The 24355-nt window shown below is 41.9% G+C and overlaps 1 protein-coding gene across 11 annotated transcripts in view; it reads right to left on the bottom strand.

Annotated features, from left to right (window-relative positions):
• NCOA6 (nuclear receptor coactivator 6) overlaps nucleotides 1-24355 on the bottom strand; it is a 95259-nt gene that overhangs the window by 12811 nt on the left and 58093 nt on the right. For 7 of the 11 annotated variants that reach the window (XM_049868977.1, XM_049868976.1, XM_049868981.1 and 4 more), the window contains 6 exons: nucleotides 22475-23591; nucleotides 19606-19727; nucleotides 13143-16178; nucleotides 9839-9907; nucleotides 6563-6599; nucleotides 1100-1248 (listed from right to left, as the gene is read on the bottom strand). In XM_049868977.1, the coding sequence (XP_049724934.1) occupies nucleotides 1100-1248; nucleotides 6563-6599; nucleotides 9839-9907; nucleotides 13143-16178; nucleotides 19606-19727; nucleotides 22475-23591 (4530 nt within the window). The other 4 variants (XM_049868979.1, XM_049868985.1, XM_049868984.1 and 1 more) reach the window with 4 other exon arrangements.

The following is a 24355-nucleotide window of genomic DNA, read 5'->3' as shown; positions in this document are numbered from 1 at the left end:
AATTTCTGTTTGTTAAAGCCATCCACTTGTGCTATTTCTGTTATAAACAGCACTAGATGACTAGGACAATTGGTTTCAGACACGTTGAGTATGAGGACCTGTTAAGGCTTTTACATGCAGTTGTCTAAGATCTCTAGAGGTCTGTACTAGAAATACAAATTTATGAGTCATCTGTGAAAGGAGAGGAGCATGAATGAGATTATTTAGGGAGAAAATATAAGTTGAATTAAAAAAAAAAAAAACTCAGGACCAAAGTTTGAGGAAAGCCAACATCTAACGGCTAAGTAGAGAGATTAAGAAGGAACAGCTAGAGAGACAGACAGAAAACTACTAAGATTTCCGGGTCACAGAGGTGAAAGGAGGAGTTAGTTCAAAAAGGAGATAACAGTCAACAGAAAAGAGAAAACTGATAGTGTAAAGCTCTTGAGAAGGTCCAAGAAGATGCGATCAAATGCACAGGTGGAGGAATCGGCCTTAGATTTGAAGAGGGACATCTGCTTTGTTATAACAAGAGAAAAGAATACCGAAAGGTTGGCAGTTCAAACCCACCCAGAGGTGCCTTGGAAGACAGGCCTGGTGATACGCTTCCAAAAAGTCACAGAAAACTCTATGGAGCAGTTCTACTCTGCAGACACAGTGTTACCACAAATCAGAATCGACTCGACGGCAACTAACAACAACAGTGGGAAGCTGAGGCAGTTCCATCTCCTCCATGAAGAGGTGAGTGTTCTGCTGAGAGGGAGGGTAGAAAGTGGAGGCTGAAGGTTGAAAAGGAGTAGAGTAGGAAAGAGTAGACCATAGGAACGTAAGAAGATGGCTGGCTGCACTGAGGAACAACTGGCTGAAGTGGGTGATCATGAATTTGAAGTGGAACCAACCTGCCCTGTTATGTTCTCTTTTCTACCAGTACTTGCTGCTCTGTATACACATAGAAAACATACCGTTACAGAAACTAACAAATAAAGGAAGGACCAAACAAGCAACAGAAGTCAAGGTAAACTGACAAACTTAAGAAACAGAAGCAAAGATGCTGCTGCGATAAGGACCCGTTCCTCTTAATGACCCCCAAACAGCACCCTCACCCTGCTCCACCGCTAACCTTTAGTAGAGCTGGAGGCTGAAGCAGGCCGAGAGGATCGTTTACGATGTCCATTTTCCACACTTTCAGAAGCTACAGCTGGCTCTTCAGTTCGGGAATTTCTTCGGCTTGGGGTTTTGGACTTTTCAACTATCTCTTTGGGCTCACTGCTGACAAAGAGAAGCACAAGTTTCCAAGGAGGTGAGGGAATCAAGGAACACAAAAAAGGGGCTCTTCAGATAGAGTTTTATTCTGAAGGCAGGAGAAAATACCTGGAAAGAAAATATCCCCCCCACTCCCACTCCCAGGTCATTCTGTATTACTCCACCCTGGGACAATGAGTACAATTACCTTCTATATTATAAGAATTTAAATGTGTGTTTAGCCTGTTAATTTAGTAAAAATAAAATACTAAAGCATAATCTGGTGAAACGGTGGAAAAACAGGTAAAAGACTAAGAATTTGGAATAAAAATTCCCAAACTTCCTCACTCATTTTCTCAAGCTAATAATATGCCCCTTTAAAAACTAAAGATTTTAGATTTTGTAATTTTTTAGAAAAGGGTGTTTAATATAAGATGTTTGAAACTTGCTACTAACTCAAAAGAGTATCTAAAATCTAGGAAATTACTGACATATATTGGCATTTACTATGAGTTTGGTACAGCCAGATAATGGCATATTACAAGTCACAATATGGAAGAATATACACGGGAATATGTTCATAATACACTGCTGGGTATATTGACTGCCCTCATCCCATCCCCTGTTTTCAGTATGCAAAGATTTAAAATTGTTAACATTCAGTGTTATCAAGGGCACAGGGACTAAGACATTTTCATATAATACCAGCGGAGTGTAAATAGATGTAATCCAGTGGTTCTCAACAGTGAGCAATTACGCCTCCCGCTGGGCATCCGGCAATGTCATGACTGGGAGGGTGCTACTGGCATCTAGTAGGCAGAGGCCAGGAATGCCACCAAATACCCTAATGCATAAGAAAGCCCATAAAACAACAAGGAATTATCTGGTCCAAAATGTCAATACAGCTGAGGTTGAGAAATACTGGTGTAACTCTGACTCAGCAATTCCATTTCAAGATCCCTAAGAAAACAAATCTTTTTACAGAGCTCTAATTACACACATGGATATCAAAGCATTTTATTTATACTAGTAAAAATAGAAGACCTCGATGTCTAACAATAGTAGATTAGTTAACTAAATCTTGGCACTCCACATGCAATGGTGAAAAATCACGTTATAGAAAAAACTATTCATGATGCATTATTAAAAGGAAAAAAAGTTACCAATGGTATAAACAGTATAATCTCATTTGCATAATATTACATAATAAGCATTTATTTAACCATAAATGAATGTGGATGTGATATATAATATATATACACACATATATAAATGTGACACTATATATTATGTACACATACTATGAGGATTGGAAGATGATGAACTAAAATGTACACAGTGGATATTGTTGAGTCATAGGAGGACAGTTTACTGGAGCATTATCTTCTCCTTTGTGCTCCTCTGAATTTCAAGTTTTCTTTAATAAACATTTTACTAATTTCATGGTTTAAAAACTTGTTAGGAAAAAAAAAAGAAGCTGATTAAATTTTCTTGAAGTGTGAAGAAAACCAAAGACTCAAGGGAGCATTTAGTCCAAAGGACTAACGGACCGTGTGCATTACAGCCTACGTGACCCTGAGGCCAGAAGAACTAAATAGTGCCCAGCTACTACTACCAACTGCTCTGACTGGAATCACAATATAGAGTCCTGGACAGAGCAGGAGAAAAATATAGAACAAAAAATCAAATTGATAAAAAAAAGACCAGACTCACTGATCTGATAGAAACTAGAGGAACCCCTGAGACTATGGCCCTAAGACATTACTCTGACTTGAACTGCAGCCATTCCTGGAAACCACCTTTTGGCCAAGCAACAGACAGGCCTATAAAATAAACAATAACACCAGAAAAGAATGTTATCAGTTGTTGTTAGGTGCTGTCGAGTTGGTTCTGACTCATAGTGACCCTATATAATTAATAGAACAAAACACTGCCCAGTCCTGCACCATCCTCGCAATCGTTATGCTTGAGCCCACTGTTGCAGCCACTGTGTCAATCCATCTTGTCAAGGGACTTTCTCTTTTTCGCTTACCCTCTACTTTACCAAGCATGATGTCCTTCTCCAGGAACTGATCCCTTCTGACAACATGTCCAAACTATGTAAGACGTACTCTCTCCATCCTTGCTTCTAAGGAGCATTCTGGTTGTACTTCTTCCAAGACAGTTTTGTTCCTTTGGCAGTCCATGGTATATTCAATATTCTTCATCAATACCACAATTCATAGGCGTCAATTCTTCTTAGGTCTGCCTTTTTCATCGTCCAGCTTTCGCATGCACATGAGGTGACTGAAAACACCATGGCTTGGGTCAGGCACGCCTTAGTCTTCAAGGTGACATCTTTGCTTTTCAACACTTTGAAGAGGCCTTTTGCAGCAGATTTGCCCAATGCAATGTGTCTTTTGATTTTTTGACTGCTGCTTCCATGGGTATTGACTGTGGATCCAAGTAAAATGAAATCCTTGACAATTACAATCTTTTCCCCATTTATCATGATGTTGCTTATTGGTCCAGTTGTGAGCAATTTTTTCTTTAAGTTGAGGTGTAACCCATACTGAAGGGTGTGGTCTTTGATCTTCATCAGTAAGTGCTTTAAGTCTTCTTCACTTTCAGCAAGCATAGTTGTGTCATCTGAATAAAGCAGGTTGTTAATGAGTCTTCCTCCAATCCTGATGCCCTGTTCTTCTTCATATAGTCCAGCTTCTCGGATTATTTGCTGAGCATACAGGCTGAATAAGTATGGTGAAAGGTCACAACCCTAACGCACACCTTTCTTGACTTTAAACCATGTAGTATTTCCTTGTTCTATTCAAACGACTGCCTCCTGATCTATGTACAGGTTCCTCGTGAGCACAATTAAGTTTTCTGGAATTCTCATACTTCACAATGTTATCCATAATTTGTTATGATCCACACAGTCAAATGCCTCTGCATGGTCAATAAAATACAAGTAAGCATCTTTTTGGTATTCAACAAACAATTATATGAGAAGACCAAAAGGGCAACATTTGCCTACAAGTAAAGATGAGAAGGCAGGAAGGGATAGGAAAACCAAATGAAAGGAAATGGAGAACCCAGGGCGGAAATGGAAAGAGTGTTGCAGTGTGATCATGGAACACTTCGTGTACAATTTGTTGAATGAGAAACTAATCTGTTCTATAAACATTCACCCAAACATAATAAAATATTAAACAAACAAACAAAAAAAATTGCTTGCAAGGCATGGAACCAAAATAATGGGGAGAAAAAAAACTGGTCAAAGGGATGCGTCTTCTGGAAAGTCTTACACGACTTCACTCCCCAACTGGAGTTGTCTTTTCTGTCCTTTGGTTCACAATCTGTACCTGGCATTCTAGGGCACCCGTTAGACTATACAGCATCTTCTATTTTGATGTCTTGTGTCCTCTACTAGACTGTGAGCTCCTTCAAGACACAAACCATGGTCTGAAAACTATCAACTATCCCTATTCTTCCACCATTCACTCCTGCTGGAGGACCCTTCCACTATGGCTGGGAATTTGTCACCCTGTTCATTACCTAGCTTTACGGATAACAGCTGACCCACACCCAACTATAAGCCAAGGTAAGTCAAGAAGTGAGGCTAGAGCTGGGGTAGATTCTTAGAAGTGGTGAGGATGTCTTTCTGGCTGGGAGCTCAGAAAACTGTCAAAGCCTCTGAGGAGGGAAGATTCCTGTTGGAGGTGCCTTTTTCGCCTGGTAAAACAAAAGCAACAGTAATACCGTCCTGGTGTTTATATGGCCAATATTCAGGCAGCTCTGGAAACAAATACCCAGAGGGGATTTTTGGTCTGGTTAGCATCTTTCTCTAGCCACACAGTTGTTATATGGTTGAGAAATGCAAGTTAATTCAAATATTAGCCCAATACAAACAAAACCAAATAGGCAGAGTGGTGTAGTAGAAATAACAATGAATTTGGAGTCAGAATAACAGGGGTCAAGTCTTAGCCATGCATTTATTGGCCATATTAAACGGCCCCTAAGCTTCAGACTCCTCATCTATAAAACCGTATCTCGTCTGCTGCAATACAGAGATTAAGAGTGAGGGGGCTCTAGAGTCAGAAGGCCTGCGCTTGAATCCCATCTTCAGCATTTACTAAATCTGTGACTTGGGGCAATTGAGTCAACCTCTCTAGGCCTTAGGTTCCTCACCTGTAAAACAGAATTTACTTTCCTAATAGATTCTGTGAAAACTAAATGAAATAACACACTAGGGAGCTCAAAGCTCAATGCACAGCAGAGAATAGCATTCAAATAAATTATTACTACCTCACAGAGTCAATAATGAAGATCAAACAAAGAAAAAAAATGATTGTGAAGGTGCTTTACAAACTAAGTTGACATTGTTATTCTTGTTGTCACTGAGTCAATTCCTATTCATGGAGACTCCATGTGTGCACACTAGAACTGCTCCATAGGGTTTTCAAGGCTATGACCTTTCAGAAGCAGACTGCCAGCTTGTCTTCCGAGATGCCTCAGGGTAGGTTCAAACTGCCAATCTTTCAGCTAGTAGTGAAGCACTTAACCTTTTGCGCCACCCAGAGAGTCCTAAGTTGACACACAAATATGAAAAATTCTTAAAAATGTTATCTAGTACATTCCTACATTAAAAAAAGAATGACTCTTGGAAAACTACAATATGCCTCTCCATGGGGGCGATGAGGCTGAAGCCATGGTGGTATTTCATTTTGTTAGGTTATATGGGGTGGTATGGCGTAATGGGAAGAGCATGGGTTTTGGGGTCAGACTCTACCTGGCTTTCTCTCTTTCACCTTGACTCATTTGTAAAACGTGGATGAAATAGCTATACTTCAGAAGGTTGTAACAAGGGCTATTATTAAAGACAATGCTAATAACTCAAAACCAAACCAAACCTGTTGTTGAGTCAATTCCGACTCACAGTGACCCTACAGGACAGAGCAGAGCTTCCCCATAGGGTTTCTAAGGAGTGGCTGGTGGATTCAAACTAACAACCTTTTGGTTAGCAGCCGAGTTCTTAACCACTGCACCACCAGGACTCCAACAATAATAATTGCTCCCATTTATTGAGAATTTACTATTTACTCACTATGGTGGGAGTGCAACATGTTATCTCATTCAGTTTTCAAAACAACCATAAAAGGTAAAAATTCACCCACCAAGTTTTATAAGAGAAATGTTACCTCTGAAGGATTAGGACTTATGAGTGCTCCCTACTTTAGCAGGAAAATCAGGCTAGTGAAAGCGTGAAGGAAAAGGACAAGGGGAGGAGTAGCTCAGAAAGCTGATACCTGTCAAAGAGGCTTATAATATATTCAGGCTGAGTATGCAGAAATGATCATCTTACCTTTGCCCAGAGACTATGGCAGCATTTGCCTCGAGTTCTGTAAAAATACAAAGGACAAAAATGAGATGTGGGAGCTGCTGGTATACATGTCCGTACAGAGAAGCTAGGTGTCTATAAGAATTCTGAATGCGCTATTTAGGCTGAAGTGTCTCAGTGCCCAGGATTCCTGCCCCACATGGTAGAGACAGAGTTGGCACAGGCACAGCTTGGTTTGTCTGGGGCACAAGACACTTGGTTTATTTTTATTTCTACTCCACACTATGAGATAATCTTGTCTGGATCAATAGACTTAAACTCACACTGCCTGGGTCATATTTCACTCAGCTACAACTAAGTTAGTAAAATAAGCCTCTTCCTCTCAAGGAGAAAGGCTGTTTTCATTCTTAAAATACCTCCACCCTTTTGACACTTTTTTTTAAAGATAGCAATCTTCAAATATGTCTTGAACATCTATTAAGGATGCACTCTCTTCCAACCTGAGTTCTAGAGAGAAGACTGCTTTGCTCTGAGGTATTCTCTATAGACCCCATTATGCTCCTCTTCTTCTCAATCATCTTCTTCCTCCATTATATGCTTTAGAGAGTTCTATCTTTTTACAAAAGGCCCTCCTTGATGTACCAGATAGCTCTTGAACTCTCCTGGTTCCAGCCTTCCACTGCCTATACCTTTTCCCCGTCTCAGGGCATGCAGATCCTCATACTCAGTGTTAAGATTGTGTACATGCTAAACCCACCTACGAACTACATGGTAACCTCTCATGTAGGAAGTGGTTAAGTCAGAGTGCCTGGGTTCAAATTCTGACCCCACTGCTTATTATTATTATTGCCATTGACCTTCGGCTAGTTATCTGATCCATCTGTGCTCAATCCCTCAGCTGAAAAATGCGGATTACCTCTTTACCCACTTCAAAATAAAGATTTAATAAAATAATCACATAAAAATTTTAGTACAGTACCTGACTTTTGTTAATCATTCAATAAACCAAACCAAACCAAACCTGTTGCCAGTGAGTTGATTCCCACTCAGATAGACCCTATAGTGACCCTATATGGAAACCCTCCCTGGTTGTATAGTGGCTGCTAACCAAACGGATGGTAGTTCAAATCCACCAGGCACTCCTTAGAAACTCTATGGGGCAGCTCTACTCTGTCCCATAGGGTCGCTATGAGTCAGAAATCATTCAATACTAGCTATTATTATTGCTATGATAATCATGTTGATACAGTCTTTCATATGAGGATACTGGACTACTCTGCCTTCAATGCAAGATGCTGGCAAAAGGGAATCCTAGCTTCTCATTTGTTGTTTAGTGTCCTGTATCTAACCCACATAGCCTGGGAGCCCCTGTACAAGAAACAGATGCCAACTCACTGAGTGTCTGCTACCCTGCTGGATAGGCTGGAACACACAAACTCAGGGAATGTGTGCTCAAACATGAATATGGCTCAGGTCAGAAGAGGTGATAACCTTGATCAGCTTGCTCTTTGGAAACAAGACAAAATTCATGCTCTTGAGAATTTTAATACAATCACCACTCATTCACATCCATGGAGATCAAAGGGGTTTGGTAAAAGTAACCAGTGGCTTTGCAGGTATTTCAGATTTATTTAAGCCAAACTTTTAAAAGGAAAAAGATTCTTTGGTCAATTACCCTGAAAAGAGGACATATGATATGGTGAAGCTCACTTTCCGGAATAAACAGCTGATGCAAGAAATGGAATTCTCTTCCCCTTTTTAGTAGCTCATTTTCTCACTAAAAATGACTTTCACACCTATCCCCCTTCTCAGAATAGTTTGATCTATCCCATCCCTTCCAAATGTCCAGCACAAATGCCAGGCATCAAATGAGCAACTGGTTAGCAAAGAAACTATGTGGCCAAAGTGTTTTTTGCTGATACATTCTTTTCAGAACCTGGTTTTACCCAAAGAGTGTAGAGTATAAAGTCTTCTCCATTGCATAGGACATAGCATGCTGAAACAGGCTGTAAAATAATCACAAGTTATATTTTGCTTTTACTGATTTAGATTCACAAAATTAAACATTGCTGCACTGTTGTTTTTTCCTACTCATTTTGTTACGCGTGTGAATTGTGCTTCCAGTGAGATTCTAACCTACTTGTGGGAAGCAATCATACCCCTCAATGACCTACAGCAACAAAAAGCCAGGCAAGACCGAGCTGCATCGTATCTATGATATTTATTTGTACCGGCAGTCTGATCAACAAGGGCAGAAACAGTGCTAATGCCATCAAGAACCTCATGCACCCTAGACAGAGCTGGAGAAAAACACAGAACGAAATTCTAACTCACAAAAAAAGACCAGACTTACTGTTCTGACAGAGACTGGAAAAACCCTGAGCGTATAGCCCCTGGGTACCCTTTCAGCTCAGTAATGATGTCACTCTTGAGGTTCACCCTTCAGCCAAACATTAGACAGGCCCATAAAAGGAAATGAGACTGAAGGGGCACACCAGCTCAGGGGCAAGGCTAGAAGGCAGGAGGGGACAGGAAAGCTGGTAATGGGGAATCCAAGGTCAAGAAGGGAGAGTGTTGACATGTCGTGGGGTTGTTAACCAATGTCATAAAACAATATGTGTACTAACTGTTTAATGAGAAGCTAGTTTGTTCTGTAAACCTTCATCTAAAGTACAACAAAATAAAATAGATCCTCATGCATTCAGAGCTGACCTAACATCCCATAGCAGTATTTGTCAGATTACCACGACTCCTTCCAGAAACACCATCCCTAGGGCTATATACAATATCTTGGTCATGGGGAGAAACTTAATGCCATCCAGAGATGACTGAAACAAGTTTAACTCCCTGGAGAAATGGCTATCTCACTGCAGCAGAGATTCTCTGAACAAGCCTCCACTCCTGTCATGGTAATGCAGTTACTATCTCAGTACATTAATGCCTGCCACTCCATATGCCAGCCAGTTAGCTGCCAGCCATGGGTGCCAGGGCCATGGAACAGAGAAAACCACAATGGAAGCTGTTCTTGCTGGGTGGCAGACAGACAATGGGTACTGAGATGCCCTTCTTGAGTTCCCTGGCTGACACTAGGAATGTGTAAGAGAGTAAGCTGCTCGGGGGAAAAACAACCTCAAATAGTATTGCAAAAGCTCTGCCACTCAACTAAAGTTGGCTCTGAAGCAAATAGATAAGACAGTTCCAGCCACTTGCCAGCATGAGAACATGTGACATAAGGAGAGCAGCAGTTCCTTCCCACACAACCCATTCTGCTCTGAGAAGTTTTTCCAAAATGCGTCTTACCTGATCTAGCAACAGACCCCTGCAGTGCCGTGGCTGGGGTTTCCTTTGGGATTAAACTCTGTGAAGAGGCTAAGGCAACAAAAAAATACAGGCCTTTTACTTTCTTTTCTAAACAAAACAGAAAACATCAACTAAATCAAGGGCTAAGTAACTGCTGAAACACACATTCTCTTATATGAAGGGCAATACTTGAAGTTGGGCTTGAAATTATATTTCAAAACCTACTTAAAAAAAATTAATATAATGCTCAGTAACTAGTACTTAGGGGTATCTGTTTTTCCTTTATATGTGTACAAATATCAGAGAAGGAGGTGGCCATGAGGACAACAGCGCCCACATGTTTTGCTTTTTGGTGTCAAGTTCTGCCCAATGCTCTAAAAAAACACAGAAACACCTTAGTAGGCAGCCCAAACCACTTTCAAAGGAATGATTACACCATTCACCTTAGCACTTAATTTTTATTTTGTCTTACCTCTCTAAGACTACACTTTTTTGAGGGCAGGAATGAATTTATTCTATAGTGCCTAGCAAGAGTGATCGACATGCGGGTATTTAATTCACACTTAACAAATCAATTTGATAGGTTGTTATTTCCTTATCTAACAAATAGTTACAAAGAACTTACTAGGTGCAAGGGGCTGTGCCAGGTACCCTTGTCCTCCTTGCCTCTCAGGAACTCAGTCTAGCATTAAAGATAAGATACATGCCAGTGGTACACTGGAGTGCACTGTGAAGTCATATGAAGGAGAAACAAAGTATAAAATCCTACAGGAGTTCCAAGGAAGGGAGATCAATTCTAGGCTGAGAAATGTGAAGGTACATTAATGGGAGAAATATCAGAATTAGGCTTTGAAGGACAGAGAAAATTTAGGCCCTTGAAGAGGAATGGAGTTGAATATACAACGTATTCCAGAACTCAACCTTCCTGGATTATATGGTAAAGATTAAGAAAATGGCACAGATACACCAGTCACTCAAGAGTATGTCCTCCCATCTTGACATTTCAGTCTAGCTTAATCTTATCTCTAATAAACTCTGCAACAATAAGTTGTAGAAATTGAATTTTATAGCTTTCTGTTCCTGCTTAGTAACGCTGTTAATAATGCATTTGTGTTAAGAATTTATTTTGGATGATTATAGCTTAAAATTATACCTTAACTTCCACTTTTAACTTCAGTAATGGTTTCTCACATTTTCAGGGTGAAAGCACAGAAGCCTCTTGAAGAAGTAAGTCCCCAGGTTACTAAGTCCCCAGTTACACCATGAATGTCAGACTTACAGACAACTCCTACTTGCCCTTTATGTTATGTAAATTTGCCCTCATTTGAAAGCCTGAACCAACCCCAACTCGCAACAAATTCATCATAATCACCTTCACTTGCTGCACCTGCAGCTTTTCAATCATTGAAAAGAGCCTTTTCTTGCACTAAAATAAGGCTAAAAAAGAACTGTAAGCACCTGTTCCGACTAATCCACAAATTCAATTTAAAGGCACACTTAAGAACAGATCTTGTTTGTAACCCGGGGACTGCCTGTATAAGCAAAATGGGCAGTTTTAACTAAAACTGAGAATTTTCCAACTGCTAGTTTCATCTCCTCAAGACTCACATATTTCCCTAGTATTATATATGATCCAGATTATAGTATTTTCTAATCACTGTCATTATTCTCTTGTTACCTGAGGGAAAAGTTCCCTGAAAAGAAGCAGAAATGGAAACATTTAATAGTGGAGAATATATTTAAGTCACACCAGGTTTCTTTTTAATTCTTAGGGTTCACCTACATCAAAATGACTAGAATCAGAGACAGTACCTTGTAACTGCCTATCAGTTATCTGCCTCCTGCAAGGTCAGTAAACTCCTTGAGGGTCTTTTATCCCTCCCTGTATCTCTCCCACTGAGGTGAGGAGGCAGAGAGAAGGCGAATTAACCTTTCCACAGCTCTGTGTGCTAGCTACTTTACCTAGTTCTTTAGTTCTATCTTCATACAAATTCTGGGAGGTACGAATTGCAATCTCCACTTTACAGGTGAAATAAGGTTAAGGAATTTATCCAACTGCAATTGGTGACCAGTGTGGCCAGAATTTGAAGTCTGACCTTACCTGAAGCTTGTGTTCTCTCTACCTGTTCTGGATGCTGAGCACTGAGTGGTAGGCACTGGAAGCATTTCAGCTGCATAAACAAGCCAGATACTATACTAGTGGCCTAGGATATAGCCAAGGGCCTTCCCAGCTCTAGCAGTGTGTGACTAATTCTGCTCTCCGGGAAAGAGCGCCTCTGCACCACTTAGGTTTCATAGGAGGACACTGTGTGTGAGTGGGAGAGAGGGAGAGAGGGAAAGAGGGAGGGAGGGAGGGGAGGTATAAGGACAACCTATGCTTCCATTACGAGCCCGCCTTAATCGTAAACAGGAAATAACCTAAACTAGATACACATGAATGGAAAGCTTCAATTTACAAAGAGATTGCATCAAAAAGTAACTAGTAATATTTTTTACGATTTATTGAACAATTACTATGTTCTAGGCCCTGCGCTAAGCATGTTATATGCACTACTTCATTGAATTCTTACAACTACTATTGTCCCCATATTACAGAGGAGGAACTGAAATTTGGAGTGGTCAAGCAACTTGCCCAAGTCCATACAGTGGTAAATGTTGGTGTGGTGATACCAACCCAAGCCTATGTGATTCTTAACCACTCTGCTCCTCCTGTGTCTATTACAAAACCTGGTTTTCTGGGAACCTCTCAGCTGAGGTAGCCCAGACAGACACAAAGAGAATGGTCCCTAGAATAGTGTACAAGGAAGATGGGTCTATGAGAACCCTGGACTAAAAGAATTGAGAATAAATCTTCATTATGGTACGGAGAACTTGCAAGAGGCTGCTATTCATATTTAAGGCAGTGTGTCATACTGGAGGTTTACAGTATACACTTTGAAAAATTTACGAACTCCTCTGAACTACAATTTTCTCATCCATAGGATGGGGTTAAGACTACTTGCCGTGGTTGGTATGAAAATGTGAGATAATGTATGTAAAAATCACTCCTCGTAAACTGAAAAGCTTTTATAATAGAAATGAAAGGTATATCATCATCTCAGGAGCTGAGAGAGAACCATGTTAACGAATGTAAACTTAACCTGGGATCTGAAAGTATATCTTCCAATGCATTACCAATAAATAAAATTACCACTACTACCATTTAGCCCATTTTTCCTCAAAGTAGAAAAGGAGTCATGCTTTCTCTTGTATAGGTCATCAACAAACTGACATGAGGAGAAGATTCCAGGTCCCGCGTACATACCTATGCTGGGCAGAGGCTCTGGATGGGATCCAACCTTCTCCTCCACTAGGCCACCCGCAAGTGGCTCAGATGTTATGCCACCATGATTGTTTTTTGTGGTCGGCGCCGTGGAGATGAGCTCAGAGGGTACCAGAGTGGTTACTATTGAACGTACACTGGTGGGGAGAGCACCGCCCGGTAAGCTGGGTCCTGCTGAGGTGGAGCCCGGGCCTACAGGACTAGAGGTCATTTTTAGCAGAGTGGGTGCTGGGGGTGTTGGGGTTTTACTGTCCAGCTCTGTGGATAACTGCTCTGTTCCCATGAGCCCTGGAGCTGTGGTCTCTGGCCCTTGGACTTCAGTCTCTCCATCTGCACCATATTGTTCTTCCCCTTTCTCAAGAGAGCCTGTGACTTTCTTACATGCCTTGGTCAGTAAAATCTGGCCAATTTTGTCCACTTTTCCTTTGCCCTTACTAGATGAGACTGGGCTTCGCCGGTTGCCAGAGGAGCCTGGACTATTGGTCAAAAGGGGAGAAACCACTGTGGTTGACTGTGAAGAAGGCAGAGTCCCCTGATCTGCTGAGGTGCTCACCTGAGGACTAGCCTCATCTGGATTCAATTCTTTGACTTGCTGGACAGGAAGATGAGGAGGGACAACAGGAGAAGTTGTACAAGGGGGAGAAGGAAGCTGAACAGGGGTAGCTCGTGAGTTAAGGACCAAGGGTCGACCTGTCTGTATGTTAGGAGCAGGGCTACTGGAGGGGACATTAGGCGGTACAGGAGCAGAAGAAAACTTTATGTTCTGAGGTATATGTAAAGGGCCAACAACTGCGACGGAGGGAGGCATCAAGCCAGGGTTGGTTGTCAGTGGGGCTGCAGGAATTGTGCTTGGCTGTGATCCTTTCATAACCTGAATTATTGAGGATGAATTGATAAAGACAGGTGTAATGAACTGAGGCCGGGCATTAGACTGAGCAGCTGACTGTCCCTCAGAAACCATAACCTTGCTACCCACGTTGGGCATTGTGACAACTGTTGACATTAATGCAGACTGCAGGTGAGTTGGCAGAGCTGCTGACGTGTTAGCTGAAGTTGTGATCGGATTGGAAGTTACAAAAACAGTTATCTGGTTCGGGGGCAAGGGAGTGGAAATGGAAGAAGAGCTGACAGGTCTTGACATTACTGGAGGGAGGCTTGGTGCAACATTAGAACTGACCTCACTCAGTTCTGGATGCACTTGGGTTGAACACAGCTCATTACTATGAGGTAAATTTAGGGAACCAGAGGGTTCTTTAGAAGAAGACGGATCCTGCAGTGTGGGAATGACAGATACTTTTTTGAGGTCCTCCCCAGAAACTACTGGAGGTGTTACTTCTAGTTCTGTAAGCCCAGGGGGGTTAATGGTTACATTAGGAGCTCCAGAGTTGTCAAGAAGTTGACTTAATGATGTTGGTGCTTCCCTCATGGCAGGAGACACCAAATTTTTGTTCTCTTCGACACTGGGAAGTTTGTTAGGATCCAAGGGTTGCCCATCCTTTTTGGATAGATCTTCAGGGACAACCATCTTAACTTCTTGGGCAGGGACTGCTTTTAGCTCAGTATTTACCTGTTCCTTCCTACCCTGGGAATTCTGGCATTCGCTGTCCTGAGGCACATTCAAGCTCTCCTTGTTTTCCTCAAGAACACCCCCAACTGCAGCCACGGGCATGGCGGGATTCTGAGGATTCAGCCCGCTGTTGTTAGGAAAGCTCCCAGGTACAGGGGGATTGGCCAAGGGAGTGGGACTGACCAATACATTCCTCGGCAACTCCACGTTCTGCAACACGGCTGCACTTGTTTGAGTGGTCAGAGTAAGTTTAGGGGCTTTTGAATTTTGCCTCCCAGGACTTGGGGTGGTTTTCCTACTGGACCCAGGACTAGACCTGCGACTGCTGCTTGGACTTGCCCGTTTAGTTCCTCCAGAGTTAGACTGCTTTCCAGAATTCACCACCACAGAATCTAACTTGTGAGTTTGTGGGGCAGCAAAATTGGAAGGATTATTCATATTCATTGTAAGATTTGAAGGTGCTTGCCCAATAGCCTTCAAAGTTGTTGGATTCAGGCCCTGTTGATCAAAGCCCCTGTTTAAATTTGGCCTAGGAGGTAAAGGAATATTAATCTGTGGGGGAAAGAGTCCTGCTATGGAGGCATTGAGTCTTTCTGGTGACAAATTGATTTCTGAAGGTTCTGTGCTGGGAGGGCGGTTGTTAGGAGTCTGAGGATAATAGGGTCTGGGGCTGGCTCTGTTTGGTGTTTTAGGCCTAGATGTCTGGGTTGGAGCAGCCACATTTGGAAAGTGGTGGCCATGAGAGCTGGGCAGGGAATTTACAGGAGGTTGCTGGGGAGCTGCACCTTGAGCTGCTGAAAGGGGTGATGGTCCAGGTTTTGGCCCTGCCATCATTATCTGATTCTGGGAAACTACTAAATGTGAAGGCATGTTACTTGGGCCCCCCGAGACAGATGGTACTTCACTGCCACTCGCTTCAGGAAGCGAGGACACCTCTCCCAGTGGTGAGCTGGAAGGATTCTGTGGGTTCTCCTGGTACACCATTTTCCTTGAATTGCTTCCCAAAGGAGTATTCACAGGCATTGGCATTCTTTGTTTATCGGGCGATGGTGGCACGGAAGCAGGTCCTTGCAAACTGACCATGACAGGCATGCTGGCAGTCTGTTGCATGGGCATTCTCTGAGAGTCTGGGTTTAGGGGGCCTCTTGGGGGGTGGACATTTTGGGAAACTGGAAGCCTAATTGATTTGGGATCCTGCTGCATCATGAGCATCATCATCATTTGCTGCTGCTGCTGCTGCTGTTGCTGCTGCTGCTGCTGCTGCTGCTGCTGCTGCTGCTGCTGCTGAGACTGGGGCTGACTGGGAGGTGGTGGCTGCTGCTGCTGCTGCTGCTGAGGCAGTTGTGGCTGTGGCTGCTGCTGTGGTGGCTGTGGTGGGGGCGCCACATGCTGCATGAGCTGAGGAGGCATCTGTTGAAGTGGCCTCTGTTCAACTGGTTGAGAAGGATAACCTAAAACGAGCCCCCAAAATCAGGGAAGTTAGATTTTCAGCATGTAAAGCTTTGCAGCCTTTAGAGTATAGCCAAGCAATACTCATCTAGGCTGCACAGACCATGCACAAACAGCTCAGGCATGCTCCTTCCGGAGGTGGGGAGGGGGAGCAGCCCCTTTTTATTCGACATAAGCAAAACAGCACACTGCTCAAGGAAGCCAGAAAGCAAAGCATCAAGAGCCTGGAGCTCCTCAGTCTTCAGGACCTATGAATGAGGCAATCCTGAAGCAAGACTGATAGATGCTCTGTGCTATGCGTTGAAAGCAGCCAAGTCTACACCAGCCAAACATTCAGATGAAACAAGAAAAACGCCATCAACAGCAAGTAGCTGAACACCCAACATTGTGGTCTCATGTAGACATATTTCACTGTACTTGTCAATGAAGTAAAGCATTCAGGATTCACTTTTTCTGTTAGCGAAGGGTTAACTTTTTTAAGGGTTGGTTTTGTTGAAAATGCTAGCATTGAAGGTAGCCTTTTTATTCTTTCAACAGAAGTAAAATATAAAACTCTAGGATTCATTTCCTGAAGAAAGGGATTTAAAATTACTCCGATCCATGGATCCACACACTAGGCTGCATCCTTCAGGCTCGATCCTTTGGGAGAACCCAACTGAATTAAACTATCCCTCCGGTGTAAATCAGTTTAATAAACAGTAGGTGCTATTGGAAGTTGATATACAAATGGAGGAAAAAAAAAAAGAGGGCCCTGAAGTCTTTATGAGTATCCACGATATCAATTATATCAAAAGTATCTATTTCCATTTACTTTCTGACATGCGAAATTCTGTTTACAGAGATATTTCTATGAATCCACAACTGGAGAGTAAGGACGCCAGAAGCATAGCCCTCAGAAATAATAAACAATTTCTGGGGAAAGAACTCTGAGGGACAATGCCCTACAGACTTGCAGAAGGCAAGATCTCCAATGAGTCTCCCGTGTGAAGGTTTTACCTGGCAATTTAGAACCAAAACCTTATACAATCAGCAGAACGGACAGAAAGATCATCAAATTAAACCAAGAATAAAGGTGGTTAAGCAAGAAAAAGTGGGCATGTGGCTGCGATACAATTTTACAAACTAAATTTACTCTACTGTTGCATGAAAAATACACTGGGAAGGTTTTAAGGGGACGCAGGAATGAGAACAGTTGGTTCTGGCGGTCTGAAGAAATGCTGGTTCAACATTTTCACAGAGCAGCTACCCAGTGCTGCTGTGACCCACAGAATCATTGGTTTAATAGCTAATGAATGTCTTCTGGCCAAAGATTTCCATGGCACCAGTGAGTAAAATATGCAGAATCCAGTTTTGAAGGTTTTTTTCATTTTTATTTTTTTAATTTTATATTTAAATTCCTTTCTGTTTTAGGCCCAAGTAATTTCTACAGGTTTAACTGTCCTTTTATCAGCATAGCCACAGCAGGCTTTTATTTTCCACATCTAGTTTGAGGCTCCCATTTTAAGAAAACTGTGATTTCTGCAAAAGCCCCTTGATGTCAGGGCTACGACAGAGAGATCCTCATGTCTTTAAAATTAGCCCACCAGATAGCACAGTAAACACCAAAGAGGACAGCACAGACAATACAGCAGCCTCTTGAACATAACAGTTAAGGGCATGGCTGCTGTCAAGTATCCAGAAGCTGGAGGCAGCAGTCCAAAGGGTACTAATGATAAGGCAGACTGGGGCTGATGAGACAGAACGGTGGTGAGGGAAAGCCAGGACACACATAGTGCCCATAACACAATCAAAACCAAATTTATTAATGAAGGGATGCAAATGCATATGCCTTCACAGGCCAGGCAGGTAGTAAAGGAGGGAGTGGGCTGGTATAACACAGTTGGAATCCTGATGACAGTGCCAAACTGGCAAAGCAGATGCTTCGTCTAAAGGCATTTACGTTCAGACTTTTGTTTAAGACACCATGACAATTCAAACACGTCATAGGCTGAATTCAGCCTGCTGGTCCCCAGCTCGCAATCTGCAGAAAGGAGGCATAAATAAATGCCTTTTAATGTTTGTGAGGATCCTTGGAATTTAAACAAGAAGAGTTCAGATGTGTCTGAGGTAAGAAGGTACCTTCCTGCTCATAATACCTTTTGGACATACCCGCCAAAGACTGGTGACCTCCCAGCCTCAACTGTGCTGCTACGACTCACTGATGCAAAGTGTGGTTGCACCTAAGCAATTCATAGGCAATAACACAAAGTACTGACATCATGATGATTCACTTTTAAAATACATAAAGGTGGATTAAAGTTTATCCTTAAAATAATGTCATTCTTACATGCCAAAAACGAAGTAGAATAACTAGTGAGAAAGAAGCAAAATGTAATCTTTTGTATGCCAGGAAAAGTGACCTAAGTAAGAAGGACTTGTGTGTCTTTTCACTGTGTCACAGCGGAATAAGGTTACAAATCATTGCTCAGGCCAAGAGTAACCAGGTATAGAGGTTCTGAGGTATAGATACTGTGGCAGCTGGTCTTGGTTCTATAATATCTAGACTGGAATGAATTAATTTTAGGCACTTTTTACTTTCTAACCCTAATTTTTAAGCATTCAGAGGATAATATTATTTTATAATCAGAGAGGGGTACAACACAGGAGGCTTCAAAAATATTAAACCTATTGCTGTTCAGTTGATTCTGACTCACAGCAACCCTATAGGACAGAGTAGAACTGCCCAGTAGGGTTTCCAAGGCTGTAATCTTTACGGAAGCGGATTGCCACATCTTTCTCCCATGGAGGGGCTGGTGGATTTGAGCCACTAACCTTTTGGTTAGCAGCTGAGTGCTTAACCACTGCACCACCAGGGCTCCTTTCAACAATATTGGTATTATTTATTTATCATTAGGCTGGTTGTAGGTACATGGATGTCTATTGTGTCATTCTTTATGTATTTTTTGTTTTAAAGATTCATAATAAAATTTCAATAAACAAAGATAATCTTGTTTTAAACCCTGTAATTCCCTGCTCGGTGAAAACTCCAGTAGGAAAGGATGCAGGAAAGGCAGGCAAGCAGGATTAGAGTGAAAATCATCTCTCCATTTAATCTTATTCCATTTTGTTGCCAACTAGAACCTTAGTATTGACAAGAATAAAGAGGCACTTCACATTTCAGTCTGATTGTATGAGTTAAAATAACTGGGAACAATTTGAGCAGAATACACGCGCGCACACACACACAAACATAAATACCTCCAGAAGTTGTATTCAAAAAATTTACTTGATATCAAACCAAAGCTTCCAAAAGTATTACACACATTAAATTGCTAAAGTAGCCTAGTTAGCAAACAAAATAAAATACGATTGTTTCCTTGAAGAGAAGGAAGCCTTGTAATGCCACGTAAATGATAAGAAGTATATAATCTTTAGCTAACGTCTTATCACCTGGTGGCCGGTTTGAAAATTCTGGCAGTTTAGGGCCTGAGTTGTCCAAGTTAATTCCTTGTTCTCCAGGCAATGATTGTTGATCAGCCTCCTCCAGACCAGCTGGGCGAGTATCCGGGGTGCTGAAAAAACAGTAACACATTTTAGAGTAAATTGTCTAGTATGCACACAAAACTAGTTTAACCCCTTCCTCATTGCTGAAGAACTAAAATCTAAAATCTGTTTGTGTTATCTTTCCTGTTATTCACATCTCTCTAGTCTGAATATTCAATATTTGGCGTAAAAATAATCTAGGAATTTTATTAAATGTTAAAATCCACTCAATCTAATACACGGTTATTTACTCAAATTCCTGATATAACGATTTTCAGTAACCATCCACGCCTTAGACGTTTTAAGACCTGATCTTAAATTTGGGGCTATCAACATAATAAAATACTGCTCCTGTGAAACCATACTATCTCTAAGTGTAGCTATGGGATTCAAACAGGGAGTCCAGATTGTTTCTTGTGGATATTATAATGGTAGCTCCAATAAATTCATAAAACGTTGCAAGAGGTTGTAGGTTGGCTGATGGAAACGTTATTGAGAGAACAAGGAAGGATGGTGAACACCTCGAGGATAATTAATTTGGTTGCACAACGAATATTTGCACATATTCCCATTGGCTTTGGGATGCCTTCACTTTGACCTGGGTGTAACTTATAATCTTTAGTGCGTAAGGGGACATGGAGGGAAGAATTCATGCTCAATGAAGGAAACGTATGTATTAATATCCACATTCTTGAAGAATGAGAGAGCCTCACATCCCATGTTTTGTATGTAATCTCACTCCTAGCTGCACATGTTTTTCCTACTTTAGTTTCCCTTTGCCCCCGATCTTGGTCGCCTACTTTTAGATACTTTATTTCACTGTAATTTGTGTAGTTTTACAAGCCACCCGAAATCCATTTTAGAAGCCCAAGGGCTCCAGCACATGAAAGTTTAGAACCTGAAGCAGGTCCTTAGCACATCCAGGTTCCTATACCAATTTGCTCCTTTTCCGACTTACCTCTCCCATCAAGTTACAGGCAAGCGTTCTATGGCATATTTTACTTTTAAAGAACTGAACCGCTGAAAAGTCTCAGCTATCTGGTCCAGCGCTCTCATGTAATGGATAAGAAAACAAAGGCCCAGAGAGGTATAAGAGACGGGCCCAAGGTCCCACAGTGAGCTAGTGGTAGAGCTAGGAACAGATACTCTTCCTATTAAACTTAATGTCTCCCTTTTTTTTAGGAGCCCAGACGCTATATACGGCCTGTTTCACAAATGTGTAGACCCAACAAGTAAGCAATCTTCCTCAGGGCTGGGGAAGTCAGCAAAAATGAGTACTAATGGCAACCGAGTAACTTTGCAATTTTATTCCCAGACTACTGGAAAGAATAAAATATTTATTCCAACAAAAATGTTATTCCCACAGGTTGATAGAATTAAAGGATTTAACTGAGAAATAGTTATCAGAAAAAATTAAATAATTAATGGGCTTATTAAGTCTGAATTCAGGAAAACTTCAGTTGTTTACAACTGTTGGTTTTTAATGGATAAAATTCAAGTAGCAGCAAGTGAGTATACTGGAGAGCAGCCAAAGAAATATTGGAAGGCTGGGAGAAAAGTAGTTGCTTTTACTTTGAACATTTAAGCTAGTTTAAATAAAGCCCCCCCTATCTTCTATAGCTGTGGCAATTTATTTCAATTAACCTGTTCTACATCATTAGTCACTATTCCCCGTTAATAAGTGTCTATGAACTTCAGTTTTATGATTAAAGGCAGAAAATCCAGCCCAATCAATGTTTCTTCTGGAAACATTTTATCAAAGACAAAGACATGACTTAGCTTCAGGAAATAAAATATATAATTTGTTAATTGCCCTTCTTTGCTGTGATTTTGCAAAAAAACTCTCCTGGAGAGTCTTTACCGAAAGAGTAATTGATTTAAAAGGTCCAATTATCTTAGCTGGGGTTTTAAGCGTCTAGGGATGATAAAACCCAAACCCACTGCCGTCCCATCAATTCATAGTGACCCTACCGGACAGAGAAGAACTGCCCCATAGGTTTCCAAGGCTGTAAATCTTTATGGAAGCAGACTGCCACATCTTTCTCCCACAGGGATGATAAAAAGCCTTTAAAACAAAGACGCCTGGGCAAAAAAAAAAAAACACACTGGGCCTCTCTGGTTCCCCAACAGCCACTAATTACAAGCCTAAAGCCAAGTGCCTAGTGGAGTTGCAGGACAGTCACACGGGCTATCTTCAGCAATGAGTGCCATAACCTCTCTGAAACTACAGACTTAAGAGGCACATTAGTCAACTGCAATGCATGAACCCTATCTGAATCTGTATTTGAGCAAACTGTGAAAAAAAATAACTTAAGACAAGGAAATTGGAACATTGTCCAGATATTTGAGAATAGTGAGGAAGTACGGTAAAACCTGCAAAAGCTGGAACGTGTATAAGGCAGAAACCTGCCTTATATTTTCCACTAACAGCGACAGAAAAGTGGTGAGACTGCACCCTGTCAAAGGCGGAAACCTTGCAAGACCCAGAAAAACAAGGCAGTCCCATCGAGTTCGGGCTCTCATGGGTTTCACCGTATTCATTTTTCTAGGTATGCTGATTGCACTCCTATTTACAAAGTGAATTTGCTTTAAAATAATCAAAAGGGGGAGAGTATAAATGAAGGCAAGATAGGCTATGAACTGATAATTCTTGAAGCAGGGGAATTTCGTTAAACTACTATAATTTTTTATATGTTTAAAATTTACCATCAAAAAAGTTGTTCATGCAGAAACAAATAAGTTGTTCACACAGAAACAAATAAACATCACCACCTACTTTAGATCTTGCTGACTATTTTTCTTCTTCCGAGGGGGTTTCTTCTTCTTCGGTTTATTTGCATTGGTATTATTCTGTTTATTATTTACCCCAAAATGGCCTGCAGAGATGTCACTTTGCAATAAGTTGACCAACAATGGGCTTGTTAGCGTGACATCCTTATTGACAGGGAAGCCTGGATTCTGACCACAGGACATCTGATTTCCATTGGGTGTTCCAGTGAAAGGTGCATTGAAAGGCATCCCATGGCCTGAGAAGTGGTTTCCCGAGGCACTGTTTCCCTGCATGGCCTGCACGTGCGGGGGAACCATGTTGGTTTGTTGCATGCTAACATCAGGCATCATCTGAGACAAGCTGACGTCATTATTTGCCGTAGTAGCAGGATCACCATGCTGCTGGGCCATGTGTGGGCTGGGCCCTGGTGGCCGCAGGACCTGCCCCTGAATCCCCATAACCTGAGACGGGCTGCTGTTCACGGGCCCTTGCTGGGGCAGCATCTGTCCTGACATCTGTCCCGTAAACTGCACCATGTTTCCTTGCATGTTGGGAGTTGGTCCCCTCATTATCTGTGCTGGTCCCGGCATGACAGTGGATTGGTTCTGAGTGTTAAATTGCTGCTTATTCCCCTGCATCTGATTGGTCATGATCTGCTCTATCATTGGGTTCTGTTGGAGCAAAACTTGCCCCTGAGGCCCCATCATCTGGTTATGTGGTGCCATCATTTGTGGGCCCTGCTGGGGAAGCATCTGTTTGGGTGGGGTCATCCTTTGGGGCGAGGGCCCAAGATTTTGGCTCTGAGGATTCACCATCATCTGGCCCTGTGGCATAAGCTGGGCCCTCGAGAGGATCATGGAGTTCTGAGGGTTTAAAGTTCCTTGTTGCTGGACCATCTGGCCCTGGGAGGGCACAACCTGTTGGTGCATGCCCATCAGCTGAGATGGTGGGCCCTGCTGGGGCTGGCCTTGGATGTTGCCCAGGTTCACCTGAGGAACCCCAGAACTACCAGCCTGCTGGTTGTTCATGTTGCCATGAATTCCCATGAGGCTGGGCTGCATCATACTTGGTGGCCCGTGGGACACCTGCATCTGGTTTTGAGGTGGGCCGGATCCTTGACCACCTTAAAAAAGAAAAAAAGGGCAGTTTCAGATATTAAAAAAAAAAATTAGAAAGATACCCAACACTCATATCTCCACCGACCAATACAAACAAATAAATGTGCTGTGCTTAACATACTTTCTGTGGATTCCTCAACTGTGGAGATTTGACTATTGCCAAATTGTTCACCTTCTCAATGACCATCCAATAGAGAAGGGAAAACAGTTTCTTTACTCCTATTTGGTAAATTAAAGGTAACATTTTCACAAACCAATTAAGTTTACTGTCAGTTAAATAAAAAGAGAAAGGCAGCATCTTGTTTTAAAATGACTTGTGGCTACCTCAGGATAAAGAAGATTAATTAAAAGTACTACAGGCTGGTGAAAAGAAGTCCTGGTGGCGCGGTGGTTAAAGCATTTGGCTACTAACCACAAGGTCGGCAGTTTGAACCCACCAGCTGCTCTGTGGGAGAAAGACGCGGCAGTCAGCTTCCATAAAGATTTAGAGTCTTGGAAACCCTGTGGGGCAGTTCTACTCTGTCCTATACAGTTGCTATGAGTTGGAATCGGCTTGACGGCAGTGGGTTTGGGTTTTTTTTTTTTGGATAGGCTAGTGAACTAAGCTCTGCTTTAGGTAAGCCAAGGAAACAATGTCATGTGTCCTCTCAGAAAAATTTCAACAATGTTGAGAAGACCTTTAAAAATGCTTCTTGGGAAAATTAATGACTCTCAAAGGCTATGTGCAAGATATATATTTGGATGCTGCACTTGAAAGAAAGGAACACCT

The sequence above is a fragment of the Elephas maximus genome, chromosome 25, assembly GCF_024166365.1.
Source record: "Elephas maximus indicus isolate mEleMax1 chromosome 25, mEleMax1 primary haplotype, whole genome shotgun sequence".
In the NCBI taxonomy this organism is placed as follows: Eukaryota; Metazoa; Chordata; class Mammalia; order Proboscidea; family Elephantidae; genus Elephas; species Elephas maximus.
Note: the sequence above shows the minus strand (reverse complement) of the source record. Positions and strands in the feature narration are given on the sequence as shown.